This window comes from Thamnophis elegans, chromosome 5 (assembly GCF_009769535.1).
Source record: "Thamnophis elegans isolate rThaEle1 chromosome 5, rThaEle1.pri, whole genome shotgun sequence".
Taxonomy (NCBI): Eukaryota; Metazoa; Chordata; class Lepidosauria; order Squamata; family Colubridae; genus Thamnophis; species Thamnophis elegans.
Genome location: NC_045545.1, coordinates 96295451 through 96309079, shown reverse-complemented (window position 1 = coordinate 96309079; position 13629 = coordinate 96295451). Strand labels below are relative to the sequence as shown.

Below are 13629 nucleotides of genomic sequence, written 5' to 3'. Positions count from 1 at the left end.
GGAAAAAAAAATACCATTGGCTTTGGCGGGATTTTTAAGCAGTTTATTCTTTCCCTATCTCATGCTTGTCCTTTCTTTGGCCTTTTCCTGCTTTCTGAATCTTGCAGGACGTTACAAGTCAGTAGAATGTTGGGTTATGTATTATGAGCCTATAAATTTGAAGATGTTGGTTTAATGTCAGTGTTTCTAACCAGTGTTTCTAAGCCAGTGTTTCTCAACCTTGGCTACTTTAAGATGGGTGGACTTCAATTCAATTGCCAGGATTCCCCAGCCAACATGAAGGCCGCACATCTTAAACTCGCCAAGGTTGAAGGAAAACTTGCTCTCCGCTGTAAACGGTGAGTTTTAAGCTGTCTTGGGGGGGGGGGGAGTTGAGTCACGAACCTATTAAGAGTTCGAATCCGTGAGCTTAAGATCGCCGAATCCCTGTGCACACGGCACTGAAACAGGGCAAGAAGCCACAATGACAGGTCAAGCTTGAAAAAACAAAATTTTAATGTTACCCAAGAGTCTTGAACCCGTCGTTACTGATAGGCCCAAACTCACCCTGCGAGAAGCCGAGCCCTTGTAGCTTCCGACAGAGGATTCTTCTTCTCACATCAAGTATCAAGTCCCTCAAGTCAACTGGAACAATCGGGAGCTCCTATTTTTCACCCTTGTTTTTGGCAAAAACATTGTTTTGCAGCCTAAAGTGCAGATGCACCAGGGGTTGGGGAGGATAAGGCTCGGTAGCCGTGGAGGACATAACCGCTTGGGGAGGGGGGGGAGAAAAATCCAACAAAGGGGGTCCACCTTCAGCAGATTTGGCCAGACCTTCCTCCTCAGGCTGAGATGCAAGCAGGGAGCTCGGCGAATTGATGCTCTTAAATTGGGAATGGATCTGCCCACCACGGAAGTCCTCCTGTCTCCCTTCCAAGCCTCCTACGTCCCCATTTTTAAGCCGCTATTCCCCTTCCCATGCGCCTTTGGCCCATTCTCCATTTCACCCACGTCCAAATGCCAGATTTCCTCCCACTCGCTCCTCTTCCTCCGTCCTGGCAGAGAAACAGTCCATCAGCTCCCTAGCCCAAAATTCAGGCAATTGCATATGTTGGGACCCCCACTTCTGCCAGGCCGGAAATGCTTTAAATAATCCTGTCTCATTGCCTAATTCTTTGGCCTGCAGAGGTTGGGTTAATTGTTTTATTCTTCGAAACCCAGCCTTGGCTGCCTCGGTTCCCCAGAGCTGGCTAGAGATGTGTGTGTGGGGGGGGGGTACTTACAAGCTGGGGGGTGCAAAGATTATAGCTTTTAATGGATCCCAGCAACAGGGGGTCTTTTTTCTGCCCCATCAATGATATTCTCCCTTCATTTCATCTTCCCTCTTCGTCTTTCTTCTCTTTTTTAAAATTTCAACCTCCCTATTCCGCCATCAGCCGATCGGTTTTCCTCTCTCTTTTCCCAGCACTCTCTTCTTCTCCTTCTTCTTCTTTGTCATCTCCATCTTCTCATCCGAGGGATGGTCATGTAAGCCTGGAGCGCTCCCCCCCCCAAAGGACCAACGTCCACATTTCATTTCTGCTGAGTCTCATCCGCTACGGTGGTTACCTCAATGGTCGTGTGCTCTTCCGTGGCCGAAGCGCCTTCCATCACACTGGACGGCAAAGCCAGGATGGTGCTGCCCCCGGGAGACAGCTGTGTCACGTTCTGGATGGCCGTGCCGAGCCCTGGCAGGGTGAGCAGCTGGAAAGGGCTCATCACCTTGACCACCGTACTGCTGTCCTGGATGGCCGCGGTGCTCAAGACGGTGAGGTTGGAGGCTTCGGGGTGGATTTCCACTGCGTTGGGGAAGGCAGAACCCGCCGACGTCAAGATGGTGTATCCGCCCAGCAGCGGGGAGGCGGGAGAGCCAGCCGACGTCACCTGGGCGGTGGCCTTTCCGAGTGCAGATGCCGGGAGGGCAGAGAGCACTTTGCCGATGGGCAGACCGGCCAGCTGGGTGATGGGCACGCCTGGAGCCAGGGCAATCTGAGCCGACTGAGTCAGGACTTGGGAGGTGATGGCTGGGGGTCCTGAAGTGGCCCGGGTCAGCCTGGGCCGTTTCAGAGGGGAGGGGATGGAGACAGGCGTCAAATTCATGAGCACGTTGTTGAGATGCTGGGATTTGTGCTTCAGCTCCTTGGCTCTCTTGCGGTGCTCGTCACACTGCTGCTCCAGAGCTGGAGAGGGGAAAAGGCAAGCGGAAAGAAGACGATTAAGGCCACGGGTGGCAAGCAGGATGCTGGCCAAGTCAAAAGGCTACGCTAGGTTGGACATGGCCTCACCCGCCTTACACTGCACAGCATCTTTAACAGATTAACAGAGTCGGAAGGGACCTTGCGGATCATTTAGTCCAACCCCCAGCCCAAGCAGGAGATCCTACACCATTTCTGACAGATGGCAGTCCAGTCTCTTCTTTAAAGCCTCCAGTGAGGGAGCTTCTGAAGGCAACTTCTGTTCCATTTGTTGACAGCTCCCACTGTCAGAAAATTTTCTCTTTAATTTCTCGGTTGAATCTTTCCTTGATCAGTTTCCATCCATTATTCCTGGTCTGGCCTTCGGGTGCTTTGGAAATGCATCTAAGAGAAGTGGTGTTACTACAGGTAGATCCTTGACTTACGACCTCAAGGGAATCCAACATTTCTGTTGCTTAGTGAGACAGTGAGGTGAATTTTGCCCCATTCTAGGACCTTCACTGCTAGAGTCATTAAGTGAATCGCTGCAGCAAGGCTCACTTAACAACTTGTCTTGCTTAGCAATGTAAATTTTGGGGCTCAGTTGAGGTTGTAAGTCGAGGACTATCTGTGTCTTGTTCCACCACAAAACCGCGTTCGACTAAACCGCGCTCGACGAAACCGCGTAGCTGATGTCATCAACAGGGCAACAACAGCGCGGAGACAGAAGCACGCTGTAAATGCTAAACCTAAAATTAACCCCTAAACCTACACCTAACCCCCCTAAACCTAACCCTTAACCCAACCCTAAACCTAACCCTTAACCCAACCCTTAACCCAACCCTAAACCTAATCCTAAACCTAACCCTTAACCTAATCCTAACCCTTAACCTAACCCTAAACCTAATCCTAACCCTTAACCTAACCCTAAACCTAACCCTAACCCTTAACCTAACCCTAAACCTAACCCTTACCTTAAGTTGAATCGGCTTGCTTTCAAAGCGCTATTTAAAGCGCCCTTCTTTCTCCGCGCTCGCTGTTGTCGCCCTGTTGATGATGTCAGCGACGCGGTTTAATCGGGCACGGCTTAGTCGAGCGCGGTTTTGTCGTGCCACGCTGTGTCTTACCAGGTGACAGAAGGAGAGAAATAGGACAAAGAGATGGTACCTGCTAAGTCTCGTGTGTATTGCTTTCTGGAACGGTCCATTTGGCATTTGTGGCTGGCCAAAACTTTCTTCACCAGGTCCAGCATGCCAAAATTCTGGACGGTGTTGTTCAGCAGGATGGCATCTAATGGAAACACAGGATGAAAAAAACAAAACATCCTAATGGCCGACAGAAGGCATTTGGTAAAGTTTCCCCTCTCCCATATGTGCTAGCCGTTCCCGACTCTAGGGGGCGGTGCTCATCTCCATTTCAAAGCCAAAGTGCTGTCCGTGGTCATGTGGCCGGCATGACTCAACGCCAAAGTTGCACGGAACGCTGTTCCCTTCCCACCAAAGGTGGTTCCTATTTTTCTACTTGCATTTTTTACCTGCTTGGTAAAAAACTTGGTGCGTCTTATACTCCGAAAAATACAGTAGTAATACCATCGTTTAAAATCTAATTTCTCCTATTATTACTTCTCATTATATAAAAACGTGTATTTTATTATTCCCCCTTTCTAGTTTCCATCCCTATTCTAACTTTGATTATGCCACTACTGTATTTAAACATATTCATAAAATAATTTCTTTGCAAGGTGAAAGCATGGCGCTATCTGGGTCTCACCGTTCAGCTGCAAAGGGAGTTCCTGGATTCTTTGCTGCAGGCCCTTCATGGCTTCCATGAATTCCACACTGAATTCCTGCACCACTTCCTCCAGCAGCCCGGCGTCTCTCAGGCCTCGCCAGAAGGTGAATGCGTCATCTGAAATGGAAAAGGAGCGATGTTTGGACAATCCAAAGGTGCTTTTCTTTCCCCCCAAGAGGCAACTGGAATTTCCTGGCTTTCCTTCACTTCGCTTTGCTTCTCATCCAGAAAGGTTCTTCTGTGATTCTGACTGAATGGTGGGGAACGGAAGGATTTACAGGTAATGCTCGAGTTACGAATGAATCGGAGCAGGCCAATTTCATTCGTAGGAGTGAATCATGTAACTTGAACGTAATCACTCCCTGCTTTCACCCACGTGTTCGCTAGTCGAATGCACTGATTATAATTAGTGCGCGAGGTATTTCAGGGTGGGGGAGGCTAGCGATGGAACAGGCCATCCAAGGCCTCCGTGACCCATTGGCATACCTCATGCTCCCCACCTCCCATCCTGCCACACAGGACTCACTTACCTTGCAAAGATCTGTTTCCCCTCTGCCAGGGTTTCTTTTGCCTCTGAGGGAGAAGCGAGCAGAATGATTTCGATCCCAGCATCTGGTCGTCTTGCAAATGCTTTTCATGCCAAGAGTGAAATGTTTTTTTTTTGGGGGGGGGGGTGTGATCTCGAGCTACTTCAGGAACTCATTCACTTTTGCAGAGAAGTCACCCGAGATCATGGCCCCCAGAACCTTTCACTGTTTGTGTGAAAAGCATTTGCAAGCCGATAGGATGCTGGGAGCGAAACCGTCCTGCTCTCCTTTCTCTCAAAGGCAAAGAAACCCTGGCAGAGAGAAGACAGATCTTTGCATGGTAAGTGAGTCCAGCATGGGGGATGGGAAGGGGGAAGCCCTTATAGGGAGTGGAGGGGGGGATAGGGTGAATATTGCAGCGCCTATGCAGTTGTTCGTAAGGGCGAATGACTGCCGTGGTGCTGCAACATTCATAATTTCAGGACTTTGTCGTAAACACTTGGGGAGGCGACGTTATCGTGTAACTTTGAATGGTCTCTAAGTGAACTGTCGTAACTTGAGGATTACTTGTTGCATATTCCTTGCAATCATCAGGACAGTGGTTAGCTCTTTTCTTTTGAAGATGGCAAAATCTCCATTCTGGACAGAGAGGCCACTGGCCTGAAAGGGGGGTCAAAGAGGCCACCTGTATTAAAATTGGATAGCCCACCCTCGATAGAGGAGGGATGCGACCTCACCTATCTCCTGTTTACGACACAGTCCTTTCAGCACTTCCACGAAGGTTCCACACCCAATTGCTCTATTCGGGTGACTCTGAGGGCCAAGATAAACCTCCAAGTGATCTCAAGGATCCTCGGAGAGATTACTAACGACCAGAGCACTGCAAGGAATAGAAATCCTTCCATCTTCCGCCATTCAGGCAGAACCGAAGAAGCTTCTTCGATGGGAAGTGAAACTTCTTCCAGAGAAAACAAAGACAGTCTAGGTGCCTCTTGAAAAAGCACCATTGGGACCACCGTGACCTGGATGACTGGCAATTTCCATCGAGACAGGTAGCTGAGGGAACCCAAATAGTTGCCTCCTCATTACACACCATAATCGTGTTCCAGAAATGGTACATTCCAGTCGTAAGTCATGACAGTCATTAAGGGGTTCACTGTGTGACTACGTCCTTTTTGCCAACTTTTTTTACCACTTAACATCAGTGTTACTAACTTAGCAACTGCAATGCATCATTCACCAACTGGGGCAAGAAAGGTTGTAAAACGGGGCAAAATTCCCTTAACACCTCTCTTGCTTAGAAATGGAAGATTTGGGTTCAATTGTGGTCGTAGGCCAAGGACTAAGGTACTTGTATCTAATCTTTTGCCAATGTAATTAGTTTTTATATTCCTGTTTTTAACTCTATTGCAAACCACCCAGGGTTGCCTTAGGCAGGGAGATGGATGGCACATATGTTTAATAAACAAATAAAACATGGGTACATTCCCGGTGAGGCCTTGTTAGGAATATAATCTAACGGTTGGGTTGGCAATATATAAACCATGTAACAATGGTGTAACTGGTTGTTTAAACCATACTGTAAAATGTGATTGGTTGCTGTTTTTCCTCAATCGGCCATAGGAGGGAGCCAGAACGACTGTTAGTTCTCTCTCTGTTCGTTAGATGCTGGGCTGATCTGATCTGAGTGTTTTGGAAGCTGGCTGTTAGAAAGTGCCGTGAGCTATTGTAAGTTTTGCAACTGCTAGCAAACTTTGAGTACCAGACTGATTATATGTGACTGGACTATGTTATTTGGATTATCCCTTAACTGAAAGACATTGATGACTGACTGTCTTATCCGTGTATGACTTGGACTGTTTGATACCTCTATTTCCACAAAAGTAAAAAGCCTACTTAAACTGCAGTGTCTCTGTATGCTGGTTGGTGCGTTCTCCAACACAACTCTCACAACACTTCGCTGAACGTACTCGCTCTCCCAACGGGGAGCTTACCTAACAGACCTGACTTTTAAGACAGGGTGGTGAGAGAGAGTGAGAGTAAAAGAATGGCAAGATGACATCACCTAAGCCACCGCTCTCCCCTCACTCAAAACAATTTCCCAGTATCAGCATCTCTTCAGAGGAGTCTTTTTCCATCCCACTTAAACATGCCAAAAACTTGACCCCAACCCTTGCTGCAAGAGCTCTTCTATTGCTCTGTGGCCCTGCCTACAGCAGGATGACCACATCTGCTTTTTCCCTTCTTCAAAGCCTTTCAGGTTTTGCACTGAACATCCTGTGGGTGGGTCCAAGGGCAGACGCTACGAGCTTCACCTCCAATAGCCGTGGTCCACTCGGTGGTATCCTCGCAGGTTTCTATGGTGATGGTGGCGGGAGATCCATTGACTGCAATTGAAATCGAGCAACAATGATCATTTGACTTTTAACTCTCTTACTCTTGATTTAAAAAAAACACCCCAAACATTCTCAGTTTTGTTATACGTTGGATGATACGGCCAGAAAAAAATCAGAAAGCCCCGATTCTCCATTAAACATTTCTAAAACCAAGACTAAATTGTTCAAAGATTTTGAGGCCATGTTTGTTTAATTAAGCCATGCAGATTTTGAAAATAATTTGGAAGAATCCCATTGGACCTCATGTGAAAGCAGTACCTTTCTGTTGTTATTTGAAGTAGGTGGTTTTTTTTTAAAGGCTTCCATATGATCCTGAAAAGTAAGACACTGCTTAGAAATCAAATTAGCTTTCACAAGTAAACTTACAACTGTATGACCTCTCTTTAGAGGCTAATGTAAAAGAGTGGCATATGTTAAGCTGCCTTAATAAATATTAGCAAGAGGCTCTTCCTACATAGAAGGTCCAAAGCATTTTCTCCAAAGCATTTTCAGCGATTGCATCAGGTGTATTACTTCATGCACACCTGCAATGTTAAACTTGTGATTTATTACAAGGTGATTACAACACATCGCCCACCCCACACTAGGCTGAAAATAATAACTGGTTCAAGGGTCTCCAATCTTAGCAACTTTAAGTTTTGTGGACTTCAACTCCCAGCTTTGCTGGCTGAGGAACTCTGTGAGTTGAAGTCTACAGGTTCTACAGGTTTTTAAGTTGCCAAGGTTGGAGACCCCTGGACTAGACGCAGGGAAATCTTGCTGCCTTTGAAACTTTCATCTGTCAGAAATTGTAAATAATTCAGACAGGAAACCATAAAGGAAAATAGGACGTATTTTGACATATTCCTGTATGACATATTTAGCCTATCATCAATGGCCGGATTTGGAAGACAGCAGGGAACTGTCAGGGAGCAAGATAAAGAGTAGCCAAAATTAAAGCTTACAGACAGAGAACAAAGCCTATTGAAGTTTCTTGTCTCACATGTATAATGAACCAAAAAAGCAGTTCACAGGCTCTGGAAAAACTAGCTGGAGCTCTCAAAAGACTCCTATTTCTCCTTTACCTATGAATTCACCTAAAGACACAGCATGTTTAAAATGCCCACAAAAACACGGCGGAGGGAGGAAACTGGTGAAGTCAAAGAGTATTTGAATGCACCAGCTGGCAGAGCTTTAGAAGGGGTTGAAAAGGGTTCGGAACAGTGTTTCTCAACCTTGAGGACTTAAAGATGTGTGGACTTCAATGCCCAGAATTCCCCATTCTGGGAATTCTGGGAGTTGAAGTCCTCACATCATCAAGTGGCAGAGCTTCTGGTTCAGACAGCAAGTCCTCCAAACTGCAACAGGCAGATAGACCTGGCAGCCATTTCTGGGGTTAATTGTTGAATAGCTATAGACGCTTGAACCAGGGAGAAAAAGAACTCAGTGGTTGTTTTTTTTTAAAGAAATGGTGAACACAGTGGTGGGACTCAAATAATTTAACAACTGGTTCGCCCAAGGTCAGGTTGGCTGTCCTAGGAGGTTAGGCCCAACCTGACCAGGGCCGAACCGGTTGTTAAATTACCACCCATCCCTGCTATCGAAGTGGGTCCTGACTGTTGTGATGCAATGGAAAAAAGGGCAATGGAACGGCTGGCATGAGGGGAGGAGGAGGAACAGGGAGAAGAAAGAGGGAAAGCAGTCTTCCCCTTTCCTCCTGCCGGCTGCTCCGTTGCCCATTTCACCACAGTGCAGCCCCCGGGATCCCCTTTGATAGTGGGGGGGTGGTAATTTAACAACCGGTTCGCCCCTCCTTCCACGACAGCCAGTTGTCCCTTGAACTGTTGCAAACCGGCTGAATCCCACCAATGGGTGAATGGCTTGCAGTGTTTCAACTGTGGTCTGTTCTTAGATTTTGCTTCCCTACGTACCGTCTGCAGAGGCTGGAGTAAGAGGCGTGTATTCTGATGAAGTCTGACTGCTGAGAGAGACTCTGGCCCCGGTCAGATCGATTTTAGTGCTGCGGCAGGTATTCGAGCAAACTTTTGTGTGCTCGTAGAAATCCAGCTTCCCTGAATCCATGATTTTCCTAAAACGATAGAAGAGTATTTGTAGATTTGTAGATCTGTAGGCCTCTTGGTTTTCTCTGAGCTTGGTAATTTTCTCATAGACGTTAGACCCAACTACAGTGTGGTGCAGTGGCCTAGAGGTGGAGCTCTTGCCTCACAATCAGGAGGCTGTGAGTTTGAACCTAGGTAGAGGCAAGTATTTCTCTTTCTGGGTACAATGAGAATATATCTGCTGAGCAAAACTCCGCATTGGCGACTGGTAGGGCATCCGGCCAGTAAACATTCTGCTAGCTCCATTCAGTTGCCCAGACTCCACCCCACAAGGGATTATGGGGTCGTTAAAGATGATGATGATTTCTTTACCCAACTAGGTAACATCATCGGGGCTAGAAGGGAATGGAGCATCAACAGTCCGACCAGCAAACCCAAGAAAAATTAAGACACTCTCGGGAACTTTGTAATCCCAAAAGCAAAGGTTTACTGGATACACCATTTCAGCACTGAAGAAATAAAACCAGCTCTGAAGTTTTCCTGCGCAATGCTGCATAGTTAAATATTGGTCTCCCCTCCGGCCCACCCATAGTGGTCACACTGTCCAATTATGAATCGGTCTTTTGTTTTGAGAACAGTCCGTTTCTTTGTTGGACACCTGCAATAGTGACCTTGATGGGTTCTTGGCTCACGCAGTCTATTCTTTGAACGTCTGGATTCTTTCTCACCCGCCCCCCCCGTCCCCACACTTTTTTGGCAAGTTGAATAGTGGCAGGTTTTCAAATGGTTCAGAAGCAGTTCAAACTTGACATGGAGTTTGCGATAAGTAGTGATTCACCTTAGCATGATCCCATTCATCCGGATTGCCCTCTTCCAGTCCTTGAGGGTGGACTTGCCAGCCAAATGCACAAACTCCTTAGGACTTATCAAATGATTGTCATACTGCAAGGATGAGAAAGATAAGATGTAACATGAAGAGGGCAGGCAAGAAAGTAACGGCAGGCAGAGAGGGCCTTGGGAGACAGGGGGAAGAGCTGCAGAGTAGCTGCAATTGCCAGATAAGAGGCTGCTGAGCCCACAGAAGGAGTGAAGGAAGGGCAACCATCTCAGAAGAGACTCTCCCTAGTTTCTTGGGTTGTAAAGGTGAGGGAGAAAAGAGATGTACTTTCAGACCTATCAGGTTCTGTTCATGTAACTTTACAATAAATAGCAGTAGACTTATATACCGCTTCATAGGGCTTTCAGCCCTCTCTAAGCGGTTTACAGAGAGTCAGCATATTGCCCCCAACAATCTGGGTCCTCATTTTACCCACCTCGGAAGGATGGAAGGCTGAGTCAACCCTGAGCCGGTGAGATTTGAACCGCTGAACTGCTGATCTAGCAGTAGCCTGCAGTGCTGCATTTAACCACTGCGCCACCTTGGCTCTTAAATAAAGTAGAATTAGTTCATCTGGATGTGCTTCCTGCCTGGACTATCTCAAAAGGATGGTCACATATTGGGAGAGAGACCCATTTCCTCCCTGTGTGGCTTCTACAGACTCTGCAAAAGCACTTAGACAGATATACCGCTCCACAGTGCTTCACAGCCCTCTCTAAGCGGCTTACAGAGTCAGGGTATTTGCCCCCAGCAATCTGAGTCCCCATTTGACCCACCTCGGGAGGACGGAAGGCTGAGTCAGTCTTGAGCCTGGTGAGATTTGAACTGCCAAACTGCAGCTAGCAGTCAGTTGAAGTAGCTTGCAGTACTGCACTCTAACCACTGCACCGCCTTCAACTGATAACATGCTAGTCAGTGGTGGGCTGCTGGGGGTTCGCAGGGGTTCGGGAGAACCTCTAGCTAAGATTCTGTGCAGTTCGGAGAACTCCCAAATTCCACTCCTGGCTGGCCCCGCCCACGCTGCCCCCACCCCTGCCAGGAGTCCCCATGCGGCCAGTTTTGGATGCAGGTAATTGCAGGGCTCGCGCAGAGGCTTGGGGAGGGTGAAAAATGGGCCTACCGGAAATTTGGGAAGGCAGGAAACAGGTTTGTTTCCAGCCTCCAGAGGGCCTCCGCAGCCTGGGGAGGCTGTTTTCCCCCTCCTGGAGGCTCAAGGGAAGCCTCCGGAGCCCGGGGAGGGCAAAAACAACCCCCTCCTGCTGTGGGGCAGCAGGCCTACTAGGCTACACCCACCCAGCAGCCGGGCAGAGAACCTCTTGCTAAAATTTTTGAAGCCCACCCCTGGCTACAGCCCCAATGTGGGAAGCATCTCTTATGGGACAGATTACGAAGATCATACTGGGAGACCAGAGTTAACAGAAAGGCTCGTGGCTGCATCACACAGACACAGGGAGAGTAGAGACTGAACAGGGAAAAGAGCGCTGCTTCTGATTGGCTCTACCCTAAACTCCCACCCCTGCCCTCCAGATCTGGCACTCAGTGTCTGATAAGACTGGGTGTTAGGAATATAATTCTAATGGTTGGGTTGGCAATAAACCATGTAACAATGGTGTAACTGGTTCTTTAAACCATACTGTAAAATGTGATTGGTTGCTGTTTTTCCTCAATCGGCCATAAGAGGGAGCCAGAACGACTGTTAGTTCTCTCTCTGTTCGTTAGATGCTGGGCTGATCTGATCTGAGTGTTTTGGAAGCTGGCTGTTAGAAAGTGCCGTGAGCTATTGTAAGTTTTGCAACTGCTAGCAAACTTTGAGTACCAGACTGATTATATGTTACTGGACTATGTTATTTGGATTATCCCTTAAGTGAAAGACGTTGATGACTGTCTGTCTTATCCGTGTATGACTTGGACTGTTTGATGGACTCTGATACCTCTATTTCCACGAAAGTAAAAAGCCTATTTAAATTGCAGTGTCTCTGTAGGCTGGTTTTCTCCCAACGGGGAGCTTACCTAACACTGGGGATGCCAGATCTGGTTCAGAATTTGAACTTCAGTCCACAAATAACTGAACAACAGAATTGGAGGGCACCTTGGAGGTCTTCTAGTCCAAACCCCTGCTCAAGCAGAAGATTCGACAACATTTCAGACAAGTGGTTGTCCAATCCAATGCTGGAGCAGCCACAATGTCTGAAGGTGGGAGTGCATGGAGACACACAGCCCTGTCTTGTTTTCCGTGAAGAACTCGAGGGGTGGACAAAAATGCCAGATCCAGTCTGAACCTCTGCCTGACTGTGTGATGAATCATCTCACCTGCACACACTTCACATTGATGCCCGGGCAAACAAACTTCCGCCATATGAGATTCGCTTTGCTGTCGCCACAGGTGATGGGATAAGCCACCTCAGCTTCCAGGCACTCCTCTCCTTCCGCCATCTTCACTTCAAGGTGAGGAATCAAAAATAATTTTTAATTAGAAAACGATTACACAGCCACCAACGACTAATGGTGGCGATGCTTAAGTTTAAAGGCTGAAAAGGTGTTACCCATATTATCAAATCCTTCCTCCTGTCAGTGTTCCAAATATCATCCAGAATTAAATCAGAGTTCAAGGCATAGCTTTCATCAGAGTTCCAATTTAAACTGTGGAAACCCGAATCTGAAAGCTTCCTGGGTTCCCACCCAGTTGAAAGTTCAAAACCTTGCCCCCACACCCACAAGTCCATCACATAGTCCAATCTTCCACTGCCACGCTGGCATTTCCTCCCATCTAGTTCCAGTCAGGTGCAGAGGTGCGGAGAGAAAAGATCACCTTGGGCTTCTAGAAAGGAATGTTCTATTTTGATAACAACACATTCTACAATTCTACTCCTTACTATTCCCCCTCCCAATTACCCAACTAATGAAAGGAGCATAGTAAAGAAAGAGTGTGGCAGGCTAAAGATTCTAAAAGGAATAGGACTGCAGGCCTGACACCCCCATCTATGAAGTTCTGCCCATAGTAACAGGGGCTGTCATGCAAATAACGATACACCAGGCCCTCTCAAACCATGGTTTGTTAAAGAAGCTGGAATAGCTAGGTTTGGGTATTTCCCTAAATGAAAACCAAATAAAATGCAGCCTCAGTGCTGTCTCTCCATCGAATGACTTTGAGAATAGAGTGGGGAGGAGTTTAGTTTGTTAAGTTGCAAGTTTTTGTCTTTTTACTTTACAGGTAGAAAGCAAGGCACACGGGAAACACGCAAACAAGTGGAACAAACAGCTCCAGCCATTTCTCAACATCCTGTTGTTGCATTTTAGAGCTGTTAGACAGGCTGGGGGAGTTCAAACGTGAGTTTAGTGGGTGTCTTTGGGCCCTTGTGGGGATAAAATCTGGGAAATATAGGTAGTCCTTGACTTACAACCATTTTTAGTGGTCATTTGTAGTTACATGGGCACTGAAAAAAGTGAGTTATGACCGTTTTTCACATTTATGGCGGTTGCAGTGTCCAGGAGTCATGTGATCCTCTTGTGCGACCTTCTAACAAGCAAAGTCAATGGGGAATCCAGATTCGCTTAACAACCACGTGATTCACTTAACAATTGTGGCAAAAAAGGTCGTGAAATGGGGCAAAAACTCACTCAAGAGCTGCTTTGTTTAGCAACCTAATTTTTGGGCTCAATTGTGGTCATAAGTCAAGGTTAGCTGTACTGCTGTGCCTTGAGCTCTCTGAGAATGGATGGGCTATACGATGACAATAGAAATATAAGCAAGTAAGACATAACTCTACAACCACAGCAACTCAAGAAAGACTTGTGGTGGTTCTTCCA

At 47.2% G+C, this 13629-nt stretch overlaps 1 protein-coding gene across 3 annotated transcripts in view; it reads right to left on the bottom strand.

Annotated features, from left to right (window-relative positions):
• Positions 1-476: 476 nt before the first annotated feature.
• GMEB2 (glucocorticoid modulatory element binding protein 2) overlaps positions 477-13629 on the bottom strand; it is a 28627-nt gene continuing 15474 nt past the window's right edge. For 2 of the 3 annotated variants that reach the window (XM_032218691.1, XM_032218690.1), the window contains exons 4-10: positions 12133-12260; positions 9784-9887; positions 8817-8974; positions 6826-6897; positions 3963-4100; positions 3360-3482; positions 477-2198 (exon numbers count right to left, since the gene is read on the bottom strand). In XM_032218691.1, the coding sequence (XP_032074582.1) occupies positions 1552-2198; positions 3360-3482; positions 3963-4100; positions 6826-6897; positions 8817-8974; positions 9784-9887; positions 12133-12260 (1370 nt within the window). In that variant the 3' untranslated portion in view covers positions 477-1551. The remainder of the gene's footprint in view (positions 2199-3359; positions 3483-3962; positions 4101-6825; positions 6898-8816; positions 8975-9783; positions 9888-12132; positions 12261-13629) is intronic. The other variant, XM_032218692.1, reaches the window with a different exon arrangement.